This window comes from Citrus sinensis, chromosome 5 (assembly GCF_022201045.2).
Source record: "Citrus sinensis cultivar Valencia sweet orange chromosome 5, DVS_A1.0, whole genome shotgun sequence".
Lineage (NCBI taxonomy): Eukaryota > Viridiplantae > Streptophyta > Magnoliopsida > Sapindales > Rutaceae > Citrus > Citrus sinensis.
In genome coordinates, this window is record NC_068560.1 from 36,189,674 (window position 1) to 36,208,206 (window position 18,533).

At 35.1% G+C, this 18,533-nt stretch overlaps 2 protein-coding genes across 2 annotated transcripts; one reads left to right on the plus strand and one right to left on the minus strand.

Annotated features, from left to right (window-relative positions):
* The first annotated feature begins 3,205 nt into the window (after positions 1-3,205).
* Positions 3,206-7,527, plus strand: LOC102630428 (lysine histidine transporter-like 8). The gene is made up of 5 exons (XM_006473332.4): positions 3,206-3,970; positions 5,311-5,444; positions 5,785-6,212; positions 6,313-6,444; positions 6,879-7,527. The coding sequence occupies exons 1-5, from the start codon at positions 3,570-3,572 to the stop codon at positions 7,362-7,364; spliced, it is 1,581 nt and encodes a 526-aa protein (XP_006473395.2). The 5' UTR covers positions 3,206-3,569; the 3' UTR covers positions 7,365-7,527.
* Positions 7,528-12,535: 5,008 nt separating this feature from the next.
* Positions 12,536-13,912, minus strand: LOC107176359 (dof zinc finger protein DOF1.6). The gene has a single exon (XM_015528772.3). It carries the CDS (start codon positions 13,652-13,654, stop codon positions 12,890-12,892), a length of 765 nt encoding a protein of 254 aa, XP_015384258.2. The 5' UTR covers positions 13,655-13,912; the 3' UTR covers positions 12,536-12,889.
* Between the last annotated feature and the right edge of the window lie 4,621 nt (positions 13,913-18,533).

Consider the following 18,533-nt stretch of genomic DNA (forward strand, 5'->3'; position numbering starts at 1 on the left):
AATCTAAAACAATAAAAATAATATAAGCAATATGACTCATAATTTAAAACAGTTTTGGGCCAAGGCATTTACAATAAAGTCTAGTCAAATAGTAATTCATGACTACAACTAGTTAAGTAGGCTCGAAATTTTTTTAGTAGATTTGTATAAATATTTTGATATTTTTTATTTATACAATATTTAATATAATTTAAATTTTATTATTCATTTATTAAGAATTCTAAAAAATAAAAATAAAATTAAAAATTAATATGAGAAAATGGGGAAATGGGGAGGGGACAAAGATTCCATCTCATTCCCGTCCCTTACCCGAATATGTAATTGAGTAAAAAATTATTCCTGTCTCTTCTCCGAATAAGAAATTGGATATAAAATCATTCACATACCCTCCTTGAATAGGGAAAATCCCTAAGGGTCCCTGTCCCCGTGGGGATTTTTGCCATCCCTATAATTAATCATGCATGTGTGATACGGCACATAGAATATTTTCAGACATGCTTACACATTTAATGGAATATGTACATGTATATAGCCCATGATCCAATCTCAACCAAAAGAGTTTCATCACAAATCTTGAATCGTGACGACAAGTTTGGGAATCATTGACCAACATAATATAACTTAAGTTTGGCAAATATTTTTTATGGGTGTACAAAGAAAATACATATTTAATGGAATAGTTTTAATAGAGGATATTTATGGCATTTGAAAGAGGGTGAAGAGTAAAAATTATGATATGAATGGATAGCGTAAAAAAGAAAAATATTCTGAGTAGATTTTAGAATGCAAATATTCTTACCCACGTCAATATTGAATGAAAGAGTGGGAGTATTGGCACCCCTCTAAATACCTCTTAAAACCCCTTTAATTATTTTACAATTTTAATCTTTATTAAAATTACATATTAGGACAATTTCTAATTAAACTCCATTCAAAAGTCAAATAATTTTTCTATTTTAGAAATTAAAAAGGTTATTTTTCTCTAATTTTTAGATGAGAAATTTACCACCGATAGCTACCGTAGGGAAAATGAAAACTCATTATTATTATTTTTAAATGGAAGAGACCCGGTTGTTGAAATGAGGTTTAATAATAAAAATTAGAAAATGAGATTTACACAATAAGTTTTACTTAAGGATATTTTTGTCATTGATGGAGGTGTTAAAAGAATTTTATAATTTTTTTAAAAATATTTTAATGGAGTTAATTAAAAAAAAGAGTGTTAAAAGATATTTAGAAGGGTGCCAATAGTCCCACTCCGTTTCTTCTCCACAAACATGGTGTCTGGCCCAAAATGCAAGGCAATAATTTTATTAATAAACTTTACTGGATCTCGTTATCCTAAGCCCTAATCAACTTCTATTAAAGTGAAAGATATTGTGTGCGTACAGCGTACGTTTGTCCTTCTCTTTTGATACCACTGTGATTAGGATTGGAACTTTGCACAACTGAGGAAGCGAGAAATTTAAGCAATAATGAATTAAAATTTGCTGGCACTGCGAGGGCGCAAGTTAGGCCCAACAAGTACTGGAGAATAAGTTTAACAATGGATCAGGGACTCGAACGTATTGGGCTTTTGAACACTAAGGTTCGATTTTGGTTACGACCAGATTATACACACACACATGTAATACGACATGAAGCCCACTCTATAAACCTAAAATAAAATCACCCGGAAGGTTGAACTTTGCCTGACATAGTCATAGTCCAATTGTCCTTGTAGCTGAAGGACCATGAAACCTTGTATGTTCCCTTATTTTCGCACATTTAAGAATAAAGATGCCAAGTATGAATTTTAATGAAAATAATCTCTTTTTTTACCTTAAAAATAAAGTTCTGGCTTAGATAATACATCAAAAAAAAAAAAAACGTGTTTTGAAGCGGATAAGTATAGTTTGTTTATTTGTTTATTCATTTTTTTTAAAAAAAAAAATAAAGTAAAATAAAAGGACCTTAATTTAATTAATAGTTATTATATGTATCACGTTGTCTCTTAAAAAAGAACCTCCGCACGTTGAAGCCCATTGGATTGGGGCTGGGGGATTTTGGGCCATCTGAGCGCATGACTTCATTTGCTAGCTATTGGCTACACAGCCATTTAAAAGGAAACCAATGATAGTAATAGAGCAAAGTGGAATAGCACCACTCTGTTTTGATTAACTATAGTAAAAGAAAATATTTTTAAGTCCACCATCCACACTTAATCCCGATGGTGGTGTGTATGTTGCATATAAAACAAATTGTGATGTTTATTAATTATAGAGGCATAAATCATAGGAAAAGGAAGTCCCAATTCCAGAAAGACACAGAGGTATAAAAATTTGAGAAGAGATCGTAGTTATATTAGCGTCAATTTCACTTTCGGCGGGCAAACGTTTCTGTGTGGTCCATTTCCTTCCATTAGTTTCTTTATAATTATTAAATTATCCCATAAATGTGCTTAGACAACTAATTCGATTAGTATGGTCATATTCAAGTTATGGACGCAGCACGCTCAGTTGCTTGTGCATAAAACAACATGATGTGAACAGTATGCATGCTGTCCTCTAATTATAATCGAGTAGAAACTTCGAAGGCGTGCCAGCAATCGAGGGCTCAGAATTGCCGCTGCCATCACTATGGATTTTGGGGCGATGAAACTTTTTACCCTACAGGTTGTTACCGCAGGGTTATCACTGTAAATAAAGGGCTCGTTCAAAAAGGCAGGCAGGCAGGCCACGCGAGAAGTTGGCACGTGGTGAAGTTGGTAAGATCTGACAACTTGCGTTTGCCCCTCTCTCTGTATCACCACTTAACTTTCTCAAAAGTTACCGCCAAACACGAATCGATGACCGTGGGACCATTTCCAGGCGATCTTTCGTAGCGTGCACGATTACATTTTCACGCGCCCCGTGGTGTTGAAGCTGAACTGGCAATTTGGAAAAAAGTAATTTTGCCCGAAAAACCACCGGCGAAAGCAATTTTACCCGATACGCGCCTGTTTTCGCGTGCGTGAGGGTTTCCCACCCTCCGTCAGGGTTTAGGCCCACTACGGGAATTCAGGAGCCAGACGTAGGACCCATTTGACATGATTATTCATCGAACGCTATCTTTGATTGATTGTGACTCTTTGACCCACCACTTCACGTTAAAGCCCACATCATAATGACCGGCTCGTCACGCACACAAGCCTACCTTCTCAGTTCTCACTTACCGGTATATAAACCTCTCTCTATTATGTAAATCTTACATGAGCAAAGAAAGTCAATCGAAATGAAACTAGTCAAACCTCATTTCTGACTTCGGCATAGATTTTCACATCATCACCATCGTCCAAAACACCCACTTTGGGCCGCTACCGGACGGTCACGATCAAAGAGGTTCAAACTTTAATGTCTCCTGCCACCCACCATTTCACATCGACATCGTTCAGTTTTCTCAGTGACTGCAGACTGAGACCAGCCAGCCATATAATAAAATAGAAAAAGCGACGAAGAAAAAGAAAACCAAACCCCTCCATTATTTCTTATCGCACTTACCACCATTCGCAAGCCAAAGAAGTGACGCGCACACCAAGTGAAAAAGAACTGATGAGCAATATTAATACTATGGAGGAGAGGCCAGAGACGGAGCTGATATCCATTCCAGCGACGCCACGTGCGTCAACACCGGAGGTACTAACGCCGTCAGGTCAAAGGTCGCCAAGGCCAGCATCAAAGGAGGCGAAATCTTCAACGGCATGGACTCCGACTTCGTTTATATCACCGAGGTTTTTGAGTCCTATAGGGACGCCAATGAAGAGGGTATTGGTAAACATGAAGGGTTATTTGGAGGAGGTGGGTCACTTAACCAAGCTCAATCCTCAAGACGCTTGGCTCCCCATTACTGAATCACGTAATGGGAATGCACACTACGCTGCGTTTCATAACTTGAATGCTGGTGTTGGGTTTCAAGCGCTGCTTTTGCCTGTGGCCTTTGCTTTTCTCGGCTGGTATGTGTTGCCTCCAGTTTCTTTAATTTTCTCTGCCTTTTTTTTATTTTAAGCTTTTTCCTTTTGTTTCTTAAAACAAATTGGTTTGCTTGTAGCAGTAATTATAGAGCCATGCTCCCATTTTAGAATACGGCACAGGTCGTCTGACTGAAGTAGACAGCATCACTGAATATGCATTTATGTCTCGTAGGTTTGCTTAGTTTGATTTTTTTTTTCCCCAATTTATCAAATTTAAGTATTTTCAGCTTTAAATTTATGAACTTCAGCCGTAGTTATATCCTATGTACTTCTTTTTTTCTTTTTCTTTTTTAAATCCTATTTACTTCCTGTTCATTTTAAATGTTTCTACTGTTACGAGTTCGATTTGGCAAAGGACGAATGTTTTTGTCACAATTTATATAATTTTCCCAAGTCTGCGGTAATACTACGACTGTACATACCTCGATATTCTCTGTCTTTCTTCCGATGCCTCTGCCTTTACCTGCTAATCATCATATAAAGTTAGCAGCGTCCGGCTCTACTTGAATCTTTTCTATTTAAAATTTAATTATAGTATGATTAAAAAGAAAGAAGCATCCTTGAGGGAAGTCACTTCAATACTTTATCTTTTCGTAACAGAAGTTTGCTCGATTATTATAGACATTTTTCCAGTCCAGTACTGGGGCATAGGTGATTTTGTTTTCTTTTTAGAGGATCACGCCCGGGGGCCCCATTTTAAATTAATCTCATTATTACTCATGAATGATATCGACTTCTCATGATTTCAGAGCATCCAGCGAATCAAAATTTCACAAAGCATGCAGACAAATCAAACATTGTTGCCTTTAACAGGGCACCTTTGGCAGTTGGCACATCTTTTCTTCCTTGACTTCTATTTTTTTTATTTAATAACATTATTCACCAAATGAATTTGCTTAAAAGGAGTGATGTACGTTTTTAATTCAAATCCTTCCATTGTAACTTTTCGGTCCTGCCAAATTCCTATGTTTTTGGCCCATTAGGCTTTTAGCATGTATGGTAATACTAAATTTGACTGCAGAGGTATTTTTAAGGAAAGATGATTTCAGGCTTTTCGATCATATGAAATTTGAATATTTACGTCTTTTGCAACCGAAATTCAACCAGGACCAATTTGCTTGCAATTTATGTGGGGAATTAAGCATTATGATTGAACTTTATGCATTCGGAAATGGTATCCTAGGTTGTTCATTTGCGTTTGAGACTATTCACCTCTATAATAATTATTTCCAACCAAGAGAAGAAACAACTATTGTTGTGCTGAAGGGAAGAGATGATATTATTTGTTTGAAATGGTTTGCCATTGGTGATGGTTTTTGCAGGAGTTGGGGAATACTTTCCTTAACAATAGCCTATTGTTGGCAACTCTACACTTTGTGGATTTTGGTTCAGCTGCATGAAGCTGTTCCAGGAAAGAGATACAACAGATATGTGGAGCTTGCACAAGCCGCATTTGGTGAGAACACATGCTTAAGCTCAAATTCTAATACATCTATTTTTTGGAGAATCGGTTCCGATGCTTCCCCCCAGAAGAAAAAGAAAAAAAAAATTCAAATAATTAAATAAATGATACACAAAAGATGAATGTGGTTGTGCTATGCTTTTCTTATGAATCTAGTAATTTACATTTTTCTTTCAGCAAGCTGCTTGTATAATCTTTTAATACAACCATGTTAGTATCATTTCACTGTGGAAGATAAAAATGATGACTTAGCATTGAGGTATTAAATTTTTGTTCTTTGCATGAAATTTACCGGAAAATAATGAGTTGAATGTTGTGTTTGCTACCTTTGCAGGGGAAAGACTTGGCGTCTGGCTTGCTCTCTTCCCAACAGTTTATTTATCTGCAGGAACTGCGACAACTTTGATTCTCCTGGGAGGGGAGACGATGAAAATGTTCTTTCAGATTGTTTGTGGGCCTCTTTGTACCTCAAATCCTCTAACAACGGTTGAGTGGTATCTGGTGTTCACTTCTTTGTGCATTGTTCTCTCTCAGCTTCCAAACCTCAACTCAATTGCAGGGCTGTCACTGATAGGAGCTATAACAGCCGTCACTTACTCCACCATGGTGTGGGTGCTCTCTGTTAGCCAACCAAGGCCACCTAACATCTCTTACGAACCACTTTCATCTGCATCCCCTGCAGCTACGGTCTTCTCTGTCATGAATGCACTTGGGATTATTGCTTTTGCGTTTAGAGGGCACAATTTAGCTATGGAAATTCAGGTATATTTGCACTTTATGATTTTTGAACCACTTAGCAAAACATGTTACATTCAAAGGTAGTTAATTTTGTTTTCTAAGGAACTTATTTGCCTTTTTTCAGGCTACAATGCCATCAACCTTTAAGCATCCTGCTCACGTGCCCATGTGGAGAGGAGCCAAAGTTGCCTATTTATTCATTGCCATGTGCTTGTTCCCAGTTGCCATTGGAGGTTTTTGGGCTTATGGAAATCTTGTAAGTACACTTAATGCCAAGGCACATAACAAGTTCACAATAGGAAAGAAGAAAGAATTACTTGACGTTCTTGCATATGTTGAGAAATGTAGAAAGTCTCAATTGCAAAGAAGCCCCCGAGTTATCAAATAGAAGAGCAATACATTTTATCTTGCTGGTTGCTACTTTCAAATAAAAATTTTTATGGTTAGGTTGGTAGAATTTATCCGAAAATATATCATATCTCTCTCTCCAGATATTTCTTTTAAATTATGTACTACTCCAAAATTATTGTGAATTGACACCTATAATGAGATGCTACTTTTCTAATATCAAAATGCTGTAATATAATAATGGATTTTATGTAGATATCGTGAATGATGTAGTTGATCGCCCTCGCCTGTTTATCATTCAGTTCATTCTTAATCTTTTTTTTTTTGTTTTCTTGATTTTAGATGCCTTCGGGAGGGATGCTCCGTGCATTGTTTCAATTTCACAGCCACGATATATCGAGAGGACTTCTCGCAGTGACTTTTCTCCTTGTTGTATTCAACTGTTTAAGTAGCTTTCAAATATACTCGATGCCTGTTTTCGACAGCTTTGAAGCAAGCTACACCAGCCGCACCAACCGACCGTGCTCAATCTGGGTTCGATCTGGTTTCCGGGTTTTCTATGGATTTGTCTCATTCTTCATAGGCGTGGCACTCCCTTTCCTCTCCAGCCTTGCCGGTCTCTTGGGAGGACTCACTCTTCCGGTCACTTTTGCTTATCCATGCTTCATGTGGGTGCTAATAAAAAAGCCTACGAAATACAGCTTCAACTGGTATTTCAATTGGATCCTGGGTTGGTTGGGAGTCGCCTTTAGCCTGGCCTTCTCCATTGGCGGTATTTGGAGTATAGTGAACAGTGGACTTAAGTTGAAATTCTTCAAGCCCAGTTGACAAACAGTCAGTAGTACTAGCTAAAGGGAATGTCGAAACTCTGTAAAATCAATGGAGATTCATTTCGTATTTGTTGTTGTTTCGTACAATTTTAAACTTCCATGTATGCACATGTTACTTATGGTGCAGGCAGCACCCGTTTCATGTAAGTTTTATTGTCCGATTTTCTTCTCCGAATCACTTTGATTTAAAGTAGTGAAAAGAAATACGGAACGTATGGTCTGAAGATTCTGAAGATATTGAGAGCGCACTTTATAAAGAATAGGCCCAAATCCAGCTAACAACATTTTTTTTTTAAAGTAAATCTTAGTCTACGTTAATTGATTAGCTTTGCCATTAGCGGTTTGCAGTTGCTTTCAGATGATTGCTGCTTTCCACCATGGAACTGCACTGCGCGCAGGTTTTAGCTCTGTCATCATTCGAAAAGATAAGCTCAATGAAGCAAGCCATCAAAAGTTAGGTAGCGAATTTTTTGTTAGGCATGCGGATTTTGTAAGGCTTCATTGTCGCTTGTCACTGTCACATTCTACAGAGCAGGCAAATATAATCAAAATGGAAACATGAATCATGAATGCCGTTGCTGCAGTGATTACATTTGAAAAACAAATTCTGTGTTCGGAGAAAATGGGATAGTTCGGGTGGTCATCATCTAAAGGGTTCTATTGCAATGATTCAAGGTTTAATTGACTCTCAGCATCAATAGGTTAGAAACAACCACCGACCAAATGATAATGTTCCTCATTTGTCCATGGGGTTAAAACATCACGGACCATCAATAATTACCCATTTCATTGCCACTCCAGTGGCACCGAAACAGGTGTTTCCGTTTGAGGACGACATCTCATGCCGGCACATGGACATGGTTTCAATTTAATTGGATAAGAAGGTGAAATCCTGTTAATGTAGAGCATCATATTGTGCGACCCACGATACAATAAAATCTTTTTCGCCCTGTGAATGTGACAGCAGTCTTGATTATTCCAACTTTACCACGCCTCTTAGTAAACAAATGAAAGAAACAAAATTTATCTGTCCGATCGGAGAAAGAACAAAGAAGAAGCTATTAACAACTATTTTTTATTGAGCATCGTTCACTACTAAACAAATAAAAAAAATGTTGACTGCGTCTGTGGCTATCAATTTTTTTAATAATTATTTTTCTTGGACATCCATTTTGTTACTTTTTATATGAATACGTTTTTCATATCTACTCCAGTATGGCAGTATCACACAACTATCAGACCCATGAACCAACTTGGACCGTAAATCACTGCTCTAATTAGGTAATGGCCAAACATGAAGGTGAGCCCGGCAGCCTTCCAATATTATTTCTTATTCATTCAACCTACAAGATCGGATTGGATTGGATTAACCCTTGGGATTAGATTAGGGAAAAAGTTCTTCTCAACTCTAAAGTTTCATACAATAATCTATTTCATCCTTATTTTTTAAATAATAACCAAAAACATCCTTCCGTTAACTCACCGTTAATTGAATATTGTTTGTTAGTAATTCATTAAGGGTAAAAAAGGATTTTCCATTAAAGAGAAAACAAAAGTTAACATATAACTAAAAATGATTTTATCTAATCCAACTAAACAGGAAATATCGAAAAAGATGAAAAACTTATATTTCAAGAAATTCATTTTTCATTTCTTTCTATTTTGGCGGCCTGAAAGTCCTAAAAACCCTAAATATTAGTACTAAAATATCATAATTTTTTTATTCATATAAGTATACTCTCTAATTGCACTGTAAAATGGGTTGGTTGAGTTGAAGATAAATAGATATTCAGCACATGCAAGCACATAAAAATTGGTGGTGTTTTTGAGTTTTTAATTACAGTTTGTTCCTTCTGGCAATTATTCAATATGTATATCAAATTATATCATCGTTGATTTCATTTACGAAAAAGTTAATGAATTTTGCATATTTTGTAGTATTATTTAATTGTGTAATTTTTTTTAATATAGTTAGTATTACTTTAATGAAAAATCCTATTTTTCCCTCAATGAATTACTAGTTAACGGTTTTACACTAATGGTGAGTTAACGGAGAGATATTTTAGGCTATTATTTGAAAAATAAGGATGAAATATGCTATTGCATGAAACTCTATGGATGAAAAATATTTTTTCCCATTAGATTAAATTAAATTATATTAGATTATCTAGTATTGTCTTTTGTTTGGTATAATATTGAATAAGACTATATTAAATTTAATTTAATAAAATTAAAATAATTATTTAAATAATATATTATTTTTTAAATCATATTACTATTTGTTAAATTTAATATTTAGATTACAATATTATTGTAATTAAGTAATCCAATAAATTTTTATGTTTAATATATTATATACTAGCTAAAATAAATTATTGAATAAACTTTTGATATTAATAGCAAATTTAGACTATAGAATATCTAATCCTATCTAAACCCCTGTGAAAATAGATATTAATAATCTTATAAATGTTGGACTAAAACTTAGATTAATTTATTAATCATGACAGCCAAATATAACTCTAAATTGGACTAATTTTTTTATCCTTCAAATTAGTCTAATCCCACCTTTTGTGCAACATCCGAAAATAGCCTCATTAGTCGTAGGTCACAGATTATATGTTGGGTCATGGGTGTGCAAAATTTTAGGGTTATTTTTAGGGACCTCCCTGAGGTTTGGTGTATTAATAGTCTGATAAAAAGTATTCACATAATTACAAAGACCTCCCCTGACATTTGTATTCTGTTAAGTGGACTGTTAGTTGACTATTGAAAATCCAAAAATACCATTCCTGCCAGAATATTTCTTTATTCACTGATGAACTGATGGGTAATTCGTGCCAAAATCACAAATTACTTAAGAAGATGAAAATATCCATTGGATAAAAAAAATGAAATTGCTTAATAAAAAAATTGACATTGCATAATAATAAAAAAATTGAAATAATGTGTGGCAGCATACCTGCATCCTGCAGGAATATTATTATTGTGATTTTTTTTCTTACAAACTACTTCATAACTAATACATGCCACAAGAGCAGAGCTATTAAAAGAAATGATTTTATATTGTAAACTTGATAGTACAGGCGTTGGCACCGACCACAAAACTCTTATGATACCAATCTTTGCTCCATCCATATTTAAACCTAGATCAAGTAAATATTAAATTGGATTTCAAGTCCTGAAAATCCCACTTTATAATTGATATCTTCGAGTTTTGTTGGTGCCTCAAACCTGGATCTAAAGCATCATCTCTGTCATACTCGGAACACCTAAACTAATGGACTTGCTGCAGCTGCTTATTTTTCTTCTGAAATGATGCACGCAGATAGATTACAGACTTTGAAATAAGAAATACAATAAACAACATGTAATCGAACTTAAGATTTTCGGCACACTTCTTTGAAAATTAGAATCAAACAAGGAAAATGGCAAGTCGATATTTTTTAATCTAGAAAAAGGGCAATTTCAAAGTTTATCACATGCCAAATTCATAGTCTTGCATCCACTATTTTCTAGTTTGAATAACAAACAAAAGCCTTAGACAAAAACACAGAGAATATATCACATGGGAGCAAAAATTGTGTGTAGAACAATATACTTAAGTTACATGTGATTACAATCACATTATTTAGCAAATACAAAATTACCTTCTCAAAAAAAAAAAAAAAAACAACACCACCAAATTATTGAAGGTATTACAACAATAAGGCAAAAGAACACCAAAGGCATGCACAAACCGAAACTAACACACAACTCAATTAGTGTCATGACCCCAAACTGAACAATCACATAAACCATTGTGGGTTCTCTAAAAGATTATCACATTATAAGCAAACTGAAACCCATCTTTGATGAACTACATCTAGTACTTACACAGCTCGTAAATCATTAGAAAATTGCTCTTATCAGTCATTACCCAATAGCTTTTTTCAACTCAACACTAACAACCCCAGAGAGAAGCAACATCCAGCACCATTTTCATTAATTAAAACAGACTTTCATTAATTAAAACAGACCCATTGTTATTTTTAATCAATAAAATAACAACAATATCTTGTAAGCCACTGATTCAAGCATGCAAGCTGTGTTTTCGAAGACTGACCTCTTCTTGCGATCTAATTCCAGTCACGATAAACGCTAGATGACGGCAATACTCACTTCTCGGAAGCTCTGGACCACCGCACGACGTCATCTTGTGCAGTAGATGAAAGTAAATCAATGGTTTCAGAAATTATTTGTGAGTTGCAGACGCTTCTTCTCCATGGATGAAACTGATGGTGGGTTTTGTTCAAGTGTAAGCTGTGTTTACGAGGAGAAGTACACTTTGTGAAAAAATCATTTTCTTTCATCTACTAGATAATGACTTTGGACTGGGTAATGGTGTGTTTAAGTCTCCATTTCACGGACATTGAAGTATATTTTGCTTGAATTTTGATTTTGTTTAAATTTTAAGTTTATTTTTACTTGTTTACCCTTTTATACTAACGCTTACGTATTTTTATATTAATATTAAGGGAAATCGTTGTAACTATATGAATATTTTTATCAAATTATTAATACACCAAACTTCAGAAGAAATCCCTAAAAATAACCCCATAATTTTAGGTCTAAATTAAAGAATATATTTATATTCAGAAAAAATCATCCCACTTTCTCCAAAAAAGAGAAAAAATCGTACCACCAGAAAATAATAATAATAATAATAAAATTGACCATCAGAGCTTTAAGAACATTGAGGTCGGTGAGCTAGGAGGCGCACAATTCAGCAATTCCATGCGCTTACTCATCAGAGTCAAAGAGCAACTAAGAAAGTAACTGTTCATTAATTAATTTTATTTTTGCAGAAAGCAGGTTTGGATATTTGGCTCCATCTGCCTGCCCATACTGAAGACAGCATAGCCAGCCAAAAAATCCAGGTTAACAAGTTGGCTGCACTTGCACACTTGGTGGATCATCGAGTCTCTGCTCCCGCTGACATTCTTAGAAAACTGGAATTTTGAATTCATACGCATTCACCAGACCAGATTCTTCTACCGAATTAAAAATTACCTAATCTCAAAAACTTTTTTTTTTCTTTTGTCCTAAAGATAACAATAAAATGGAGAACTGTTCAGGTTAGCCCATAATGCATGCCATCTAAACAGCAATCCACTCGAAAAATCAAGATTGATGCAAAAAAACTCCCCTTTTAGTCTAATTTGTTCTTCCACTGATGCGAAGGATTTACAAAACCAAACATGCACGAACAAACAAACCCTAAAACAGAGACACAACAACTGTGACTATTGCAATCCAAGTACTGAATTTCTTTCTTCGAATGTTTGTTATATGATGATCCTATAAATTATCTGTACCTACCAAGCACTGGATCCTACGACCACAATCATGATAACACCACCAATAACCGCTGGACCAAAATCCAAAGAAATTAAAAAGACAAAAAGGCTTCTCCTTTCATCCCATTGAAATTTGATAAAGCAAGCAAACACCCCATTTTTTTTTTTTTTACTTGAACTTTTCTTACTTCAAGTCCTTCCCAGCTGGCGTGGAAATAGCAAGACCAGACCAACCAAAGCAATCTTCACCAACGTCATTACCACCTTGATCATCGCCGTTCATCATCTGCCACGTGTTGCATCCAGAAGTAGCAGCACCACTCCCACCGCCAGTGCAAGCGTAACCGGTTCCAGGGATATCCCAACTCCGTGCAGTACCAAAACCAAGCTCCAATTCTTCAAGACCCGACCCGATACCATACCCATGATTGTGAAACCCACCAAGTCCAAGAAAATTCTGGCCTTGAATTTGCATATTCAACATAGTAGTAAAGCTTCCACTACCGGGGACGCCGACACTATCGTTCAGGTTCACATCAGTCATCGTAATTAAGCCCATTTCAGGGTTACCACAAGGCAAAACCGAAACAGGGTTAGCGGGTTCGGCCACACGATCATGGGTAACAGCTGAGGAACAAGATGAAGAATTGGCGGTGGCAACAACAGCGCCAGAAGAAGATGAAGAGCTAATGCGGGTGCGCTTGGAGTTCTTGCGAGTGCCACCACCAACGGGGATGTTGCGGAGAGTCCCACCTTGAGTCCAGTAGCGGCGGCACGACTTGCAGAAGTGACGAGGCTGAGAGAGGTTGTAGTTGTTGTAGTAGCAGAATTTGGTGCTCGTTGATTCGCACCTTGGGCACGGCAGTGACTCGGTTACCTTTGGGGGTGGGTATGTGCTTATGGGGTTATGGGCTCGAGCTAGTTTCCGGTCAGTTGATTCCGATGGCATTTTGCGGGGTGTTTGTGAACAAACGAGCGTATAAATAATTAATGTTTAATTTTGGAAGAAAGTGGTGTGAATGAGAGTGAAAAGCTTTTTCAGTCTCAATAGCTTAGCAGAGCTATAGCTATAGCGTATGAGTGAAGACATACATAAGTAACTCACTATATAAGAGATAAAATGGGGCCACGCCAACAACAACTCACAACAATCCTCGCGGTGAAGAAGGGTTTCTGTACGACGTTTTGTATTGGCTCGGCTGCGTGGCTAGGCGGCTTGTTTTTTTTCCAAAAAATTATAATTAATTGTTTTGGTGATGTGGCCCCGTTTTGTTTAACAGGTAATTAACTGTGTCGTATAATAAATAAATAATATTATGATACGTGAATATTTATTAAAAATTATAATAAAAATAATAGATATATCAAATGTATTTATACACTCCGTATTAGTATTTTAAAATTTCTCTCGTGTAAATGTACAAATCTAACCGGTTGGAGAAGCCAATTGCTAGTTGCTTCAACAACGAGTCCTTAAGCAGAGTCTTTAGTTTGCATACATACGAATCAGTATGTATGTAATTTGACTGACAACTAAGATGAAAGTTAAAAGGCTATATTAGCTGGGGATGGAGGAGATTAAGTAGAGGACTGGTCATCAGATTCAGCCTTTTCTTCTAGAGCTGGCTCAACTCAACCGTCGGAGGTGGGAGAGAGAGAGAGAGAGAGTGCGTGAAATGAAATTAGGATTGAAGAGAACCGACAGCATGATTGTTGTCGGGCAGCGTGGGAAACAATAATTGGGTTTGCCTGCTGCGTTACGAGGCTCAATGGCTTCCCTACTCCTCTACTCCTTGGCCCCTGCATATCAAAGATTCTGTCATCATCTGTCACCGGATTTTTCGGTTCTGTAATCTCTGCTCCTCCCTTTGATTTTGCTCCTCTCTTTTGTCCCCTCTACATATGTACGACGTGTATATCCATCCCCTTGTTGTGTTATTATTATATTTGCCACGAAGAAAACGTTCTGCAATAGTATTCATACATTATTTATATTGGCAACTAAGAAAACGTTCTCAAATAGTATTCATCCTATTTGATTTACACATAAAAATACTGTAGCCTTGCACAACGGAACTTCGTACTGAGAGGGAGGGAATCGAGCAGCTTGCTTCACCCCACACTTGTCTTACTCCAAGAAACTGAACAGACGTAGGCGCAGACTCTGGCGCTGTGCTAGCTACGGCGAGAACTTGGACTACTGCTGACAGACAAGACTCGTTTCTGGAAAATGTGACAACGCGGAACACACGTGTCTATCACTAATAGGTTATTGCCTTTACCATCCAAGCAGCGGCTCCAGTCCAGCCCACGGTAAGAATCAGCCCAAGTCAAGAGAGAGATACACTCAGCCTCACAGGGTCCGAGATTCTGATTCTCTCTTCCCTGTATGCATCTGTTTCAGGTTTTGACGGTCTTCGTGAGGCTGACTATAATAAGAGGGAGCCCCCCCCCCCCCCCCCCCCCCAAGCTCTTTAGCTTCTTCCCTCAATTTGTTCTCTACTATCGTTTATTTGTGGCGCAATGGCAAATATGCCTTTAATTAATTAATTAATGGGAAAGACTACAGAGCATTTTGTTTTTGGTAGTATAAGTGACATAGACAGTACAATGTTGTTCAATTGCAATTACTCTCCAAATTCAAAGTTTTTTTACATTTAAAAAAGAAAAAGAAAAAAGCAAGAGACAAATAGAGGTCAACAATTTGTGTTCCCTAGTTATAAGTTACTTCTTGCATTTACAGAGGTATTTATTCTACAAATGGGTTAACTTTGAAAACAAGCATTTTCACTTTTGATTCCCAGATTTGAAACGTTTCTCTCTTCAGGGTTCAATCAGAATAAATCACATCAATCACAATCACATTGATGCGTTAAGAAAATAGTCCTCTATGGCGGTGGACGGTTTGACTAATTGACCATGATTCGTGGGGCTTACTTACGCAGGCCACATCTTTAACAGTACAGATTCTGTAACATACATCCCCCACTCCATACACTCCACGTGTCCCTGCATTGAAAATAAAGAGAGGAAATGGCACCCTTCGGGGGCTGGCTAACCTGGTCTGTATGTTACAGAATCTGTATCGTAGCCAGCTCCCAGCGTCGGTTTTTCTTTCACTATTTCCGTATTTTTATGGGGTTACGAATTTATGACTGAGCTCAATAATTTCCCCGTGCATTGAATAATTAATTCAGTGTAATTATTCAATGTTCAGTAAAACCTTAACTTAGTACTGCATTGAAATATATATATATATATATATATTTATAGCAACACACCTAACAACCGTAAATAATGTGAATGAGGTTACTTTTAAGTTGATCTACATTGAAAATATTATAGATTTAACAAAAGAATATAAGTATTAGCAACTTCTATAATTCTAATAAAACCTCTCGCTTTAGAATTTATAATTTTAACCTTGTTATATTTCTAATATAATATATTTTAATTAAACTCTCATATTATAATCATTATTTTTATCAATTAACATATAATTTTGAAAAATACCCTTTACTTAGGGCTTTTTTATTAAATGTATGAAATATGATTTTTTTAAAATTTTAGATTTCTTTTTTAAATATACTTGTTTATTGTTTTGTAATTTATATTTGATTTACATCTTAATAAAAAAACTTTTATAACTTTTATCTGAATAAAAAAAAATCTAAGGCAAATATTATGTTAAAAATATCTCTATTAAATATTTTTATTTCTTAAAATATAAAATTTAATCCCCTTTTTCATTTTGATTTACAACAAGATAAATGTCAAATAATCATATTTAAGATATTTTTTTATTTATAAAAATAAATGAAATGCTACTAATATTTGAATATTAAAAAACAAAAAAAAAATAAACATGTTATTACATTTGTATTCAAAATGATTTAGACGTCAGCTAAAATTCATACTTATTTAGATTTGGGACAAAAAAAAAAAAGGGCCAACTTAGTTAGAAATCTTTATTTTTTATGGTTAGTCATTATTTTTATTTCTTTATTTCAAACTTTAATAAATATAGCATGATGTTTTTTTTTGGGTCGAAGTAAAACTACATGGTTTTTCTTTTGGAATCAAATGAGTGTTATTAAAATTAGCATAATCTATGTATATATTTAATGAGATACTTTTAGAAGAAGAGTTATAAAAGAATTTTAAACGAGTGCCAATAGTTAAAAACACTTGGCAAAATATGGGTGGTTTGGAGTTTGGGCTAAAATTAAACTCATTGGGCCTTTTCACTTCGGGTTGTATTTCGTAAATAGAAGCGGAACGAGAGGTTCCGACGAAATTGAACCTCTAAAATGCCGTATCGCTGCTGATAATCACCAAACAAAACAAACAATCAAAACTCATTATTTTAAACCAAAAAATGATTAAAAAAAAAAACTGGCAAGACACTTAATATAAATTGTCGGTTAACAATTAATGCAATAGATTAGATTCTCAGCAATGCCAATCATAGATTAACAAAAGGATCAATAGTACGAGAGAGTTTGCGAAACAGAAGAAACGCAGCAATAAAAGGAGGATTGTGGTAGCACACGCATGTCCAAGACTAGTATGGATTAAATTTCTATGCCTGCTGGATTTTAAACTTGTCATGCACTTTCTACGTATTGCTTCAGCTCATTAGCTCTGGTCAAGGCGATAAATATATTAGTTCGGACGAGTTTGGTACAAGTGGTTTACATATCACCACTCTAGAAAAGAGATAAAGAGTTTCTTTGTTATTTTGTTGAATTCTTATTGCGTGTATATTTTGCTCTTAACATAATTGGTAATAACCCAAGAAGCGAAAGTTTATACTCCGAAAATAGCTAAACTTTTCTTCTCTACATGGTACATCACATCTTTCTTGGACCACATGTTCATGTGTAGTCAAAATTGAACAAATATGAACACTATCACAATTAATACCGAGATTTATTTTGAGGACAACAAAACTACTTGGCAGATATTTTACATGACACAAGGCTTGTTATTGTTGCTCTTCGGGTTATACTAGAACAGTTTAAATATAAAAACTCTCACACTTCTACGCATTTTTCAAGCCCGGATCCAAACCCACTTTCATGGTCGAGTCTATTGCGGGCCTGGGCTGCTTTTATTTATTTCTTAAAATTATTATAAATTTAAAATAAATTAATTATCAACAAGTTATTATAACTATAGATAAATTAAAAAAAATGAATATTTCAAAGTAAAATAATAAATAAAATAAATAAAAGTTCATAACTTTAATTTTCTTTAGTACTGAATTCTATAATTCAAACATTCTTTTAATTAATTAACGCAAAAGAGAGAATTTATTATCATAATTTTAATTTTTTTGAATCATCATTAATTTATAAGTCAAGAATTTAAGTTATTTTTTTAAAAAATTTATTTTTTAATTTTAATTATATTATTCTAATTTATAAATTTATTTTTTTAAAACTAGTGGGCCTAACCTGGACTGAGCTTTTCCTGAACCCTTATCTAAACCCTCATGTGTGAGGATCAGGCCAAAACACGCGAGCCTGGCCGACCTAAACTTTTTTACCCACCCTACAAAAAATGCCACATCTTTTAAACACTTTTGGGAACATAAATGGATGGCAAAATCTGAAAATATAATCCGGATATAAAAAGGACATGGGTCCTTAATAGGGAATGAGATTCTTTTCTAATTTAAAAATTTTTAAGAATTTTTTATTATGTGTATTTTAATGGTAGTATATGGTAAAATTTAATTTTTTTATTTTATTTATTTATAATTAATTAATAATTGAGTTATTTATTTAGGACATAATCAGCTCACGAGAATCCGATCCCTATGC

What these genes read in the sequence shown, in the direction of transcription:
- LOC102630428 (XM_006473332.4), top strand. Translation starts at nt 3,570, where the DNA reads ATGAGCAATATTAATACTATGGAGGAGAGGCCAGAGACGGAGCTGATA. An exon ending in GCCTTTGCTTTTCTCGGCTG is followed by an intron (nt 3,971 to 5,310) that starts GTATGTGTTGCC and finishes TGGTTTTTGCAG; the next exon opens with GAGTTGGGGAATACTTTCCT. An exon ending in ATTTAGCTATGGAAATTCAG is followed by an intron (nt 6,213 to 6,312) that starts GTATATTTGCAC and finishes GCCTTTTTTCAG; the next exon opens with GCTACAATGCCATCAACCTT.
- LOC107176359 (XM_015528772.3), bottom strand. Translation starts at nt 13,654, where the DNA reads ATGCCATCGGAATCAACTGACCGGAAACTAGCTCGAGCCCATAACCCC.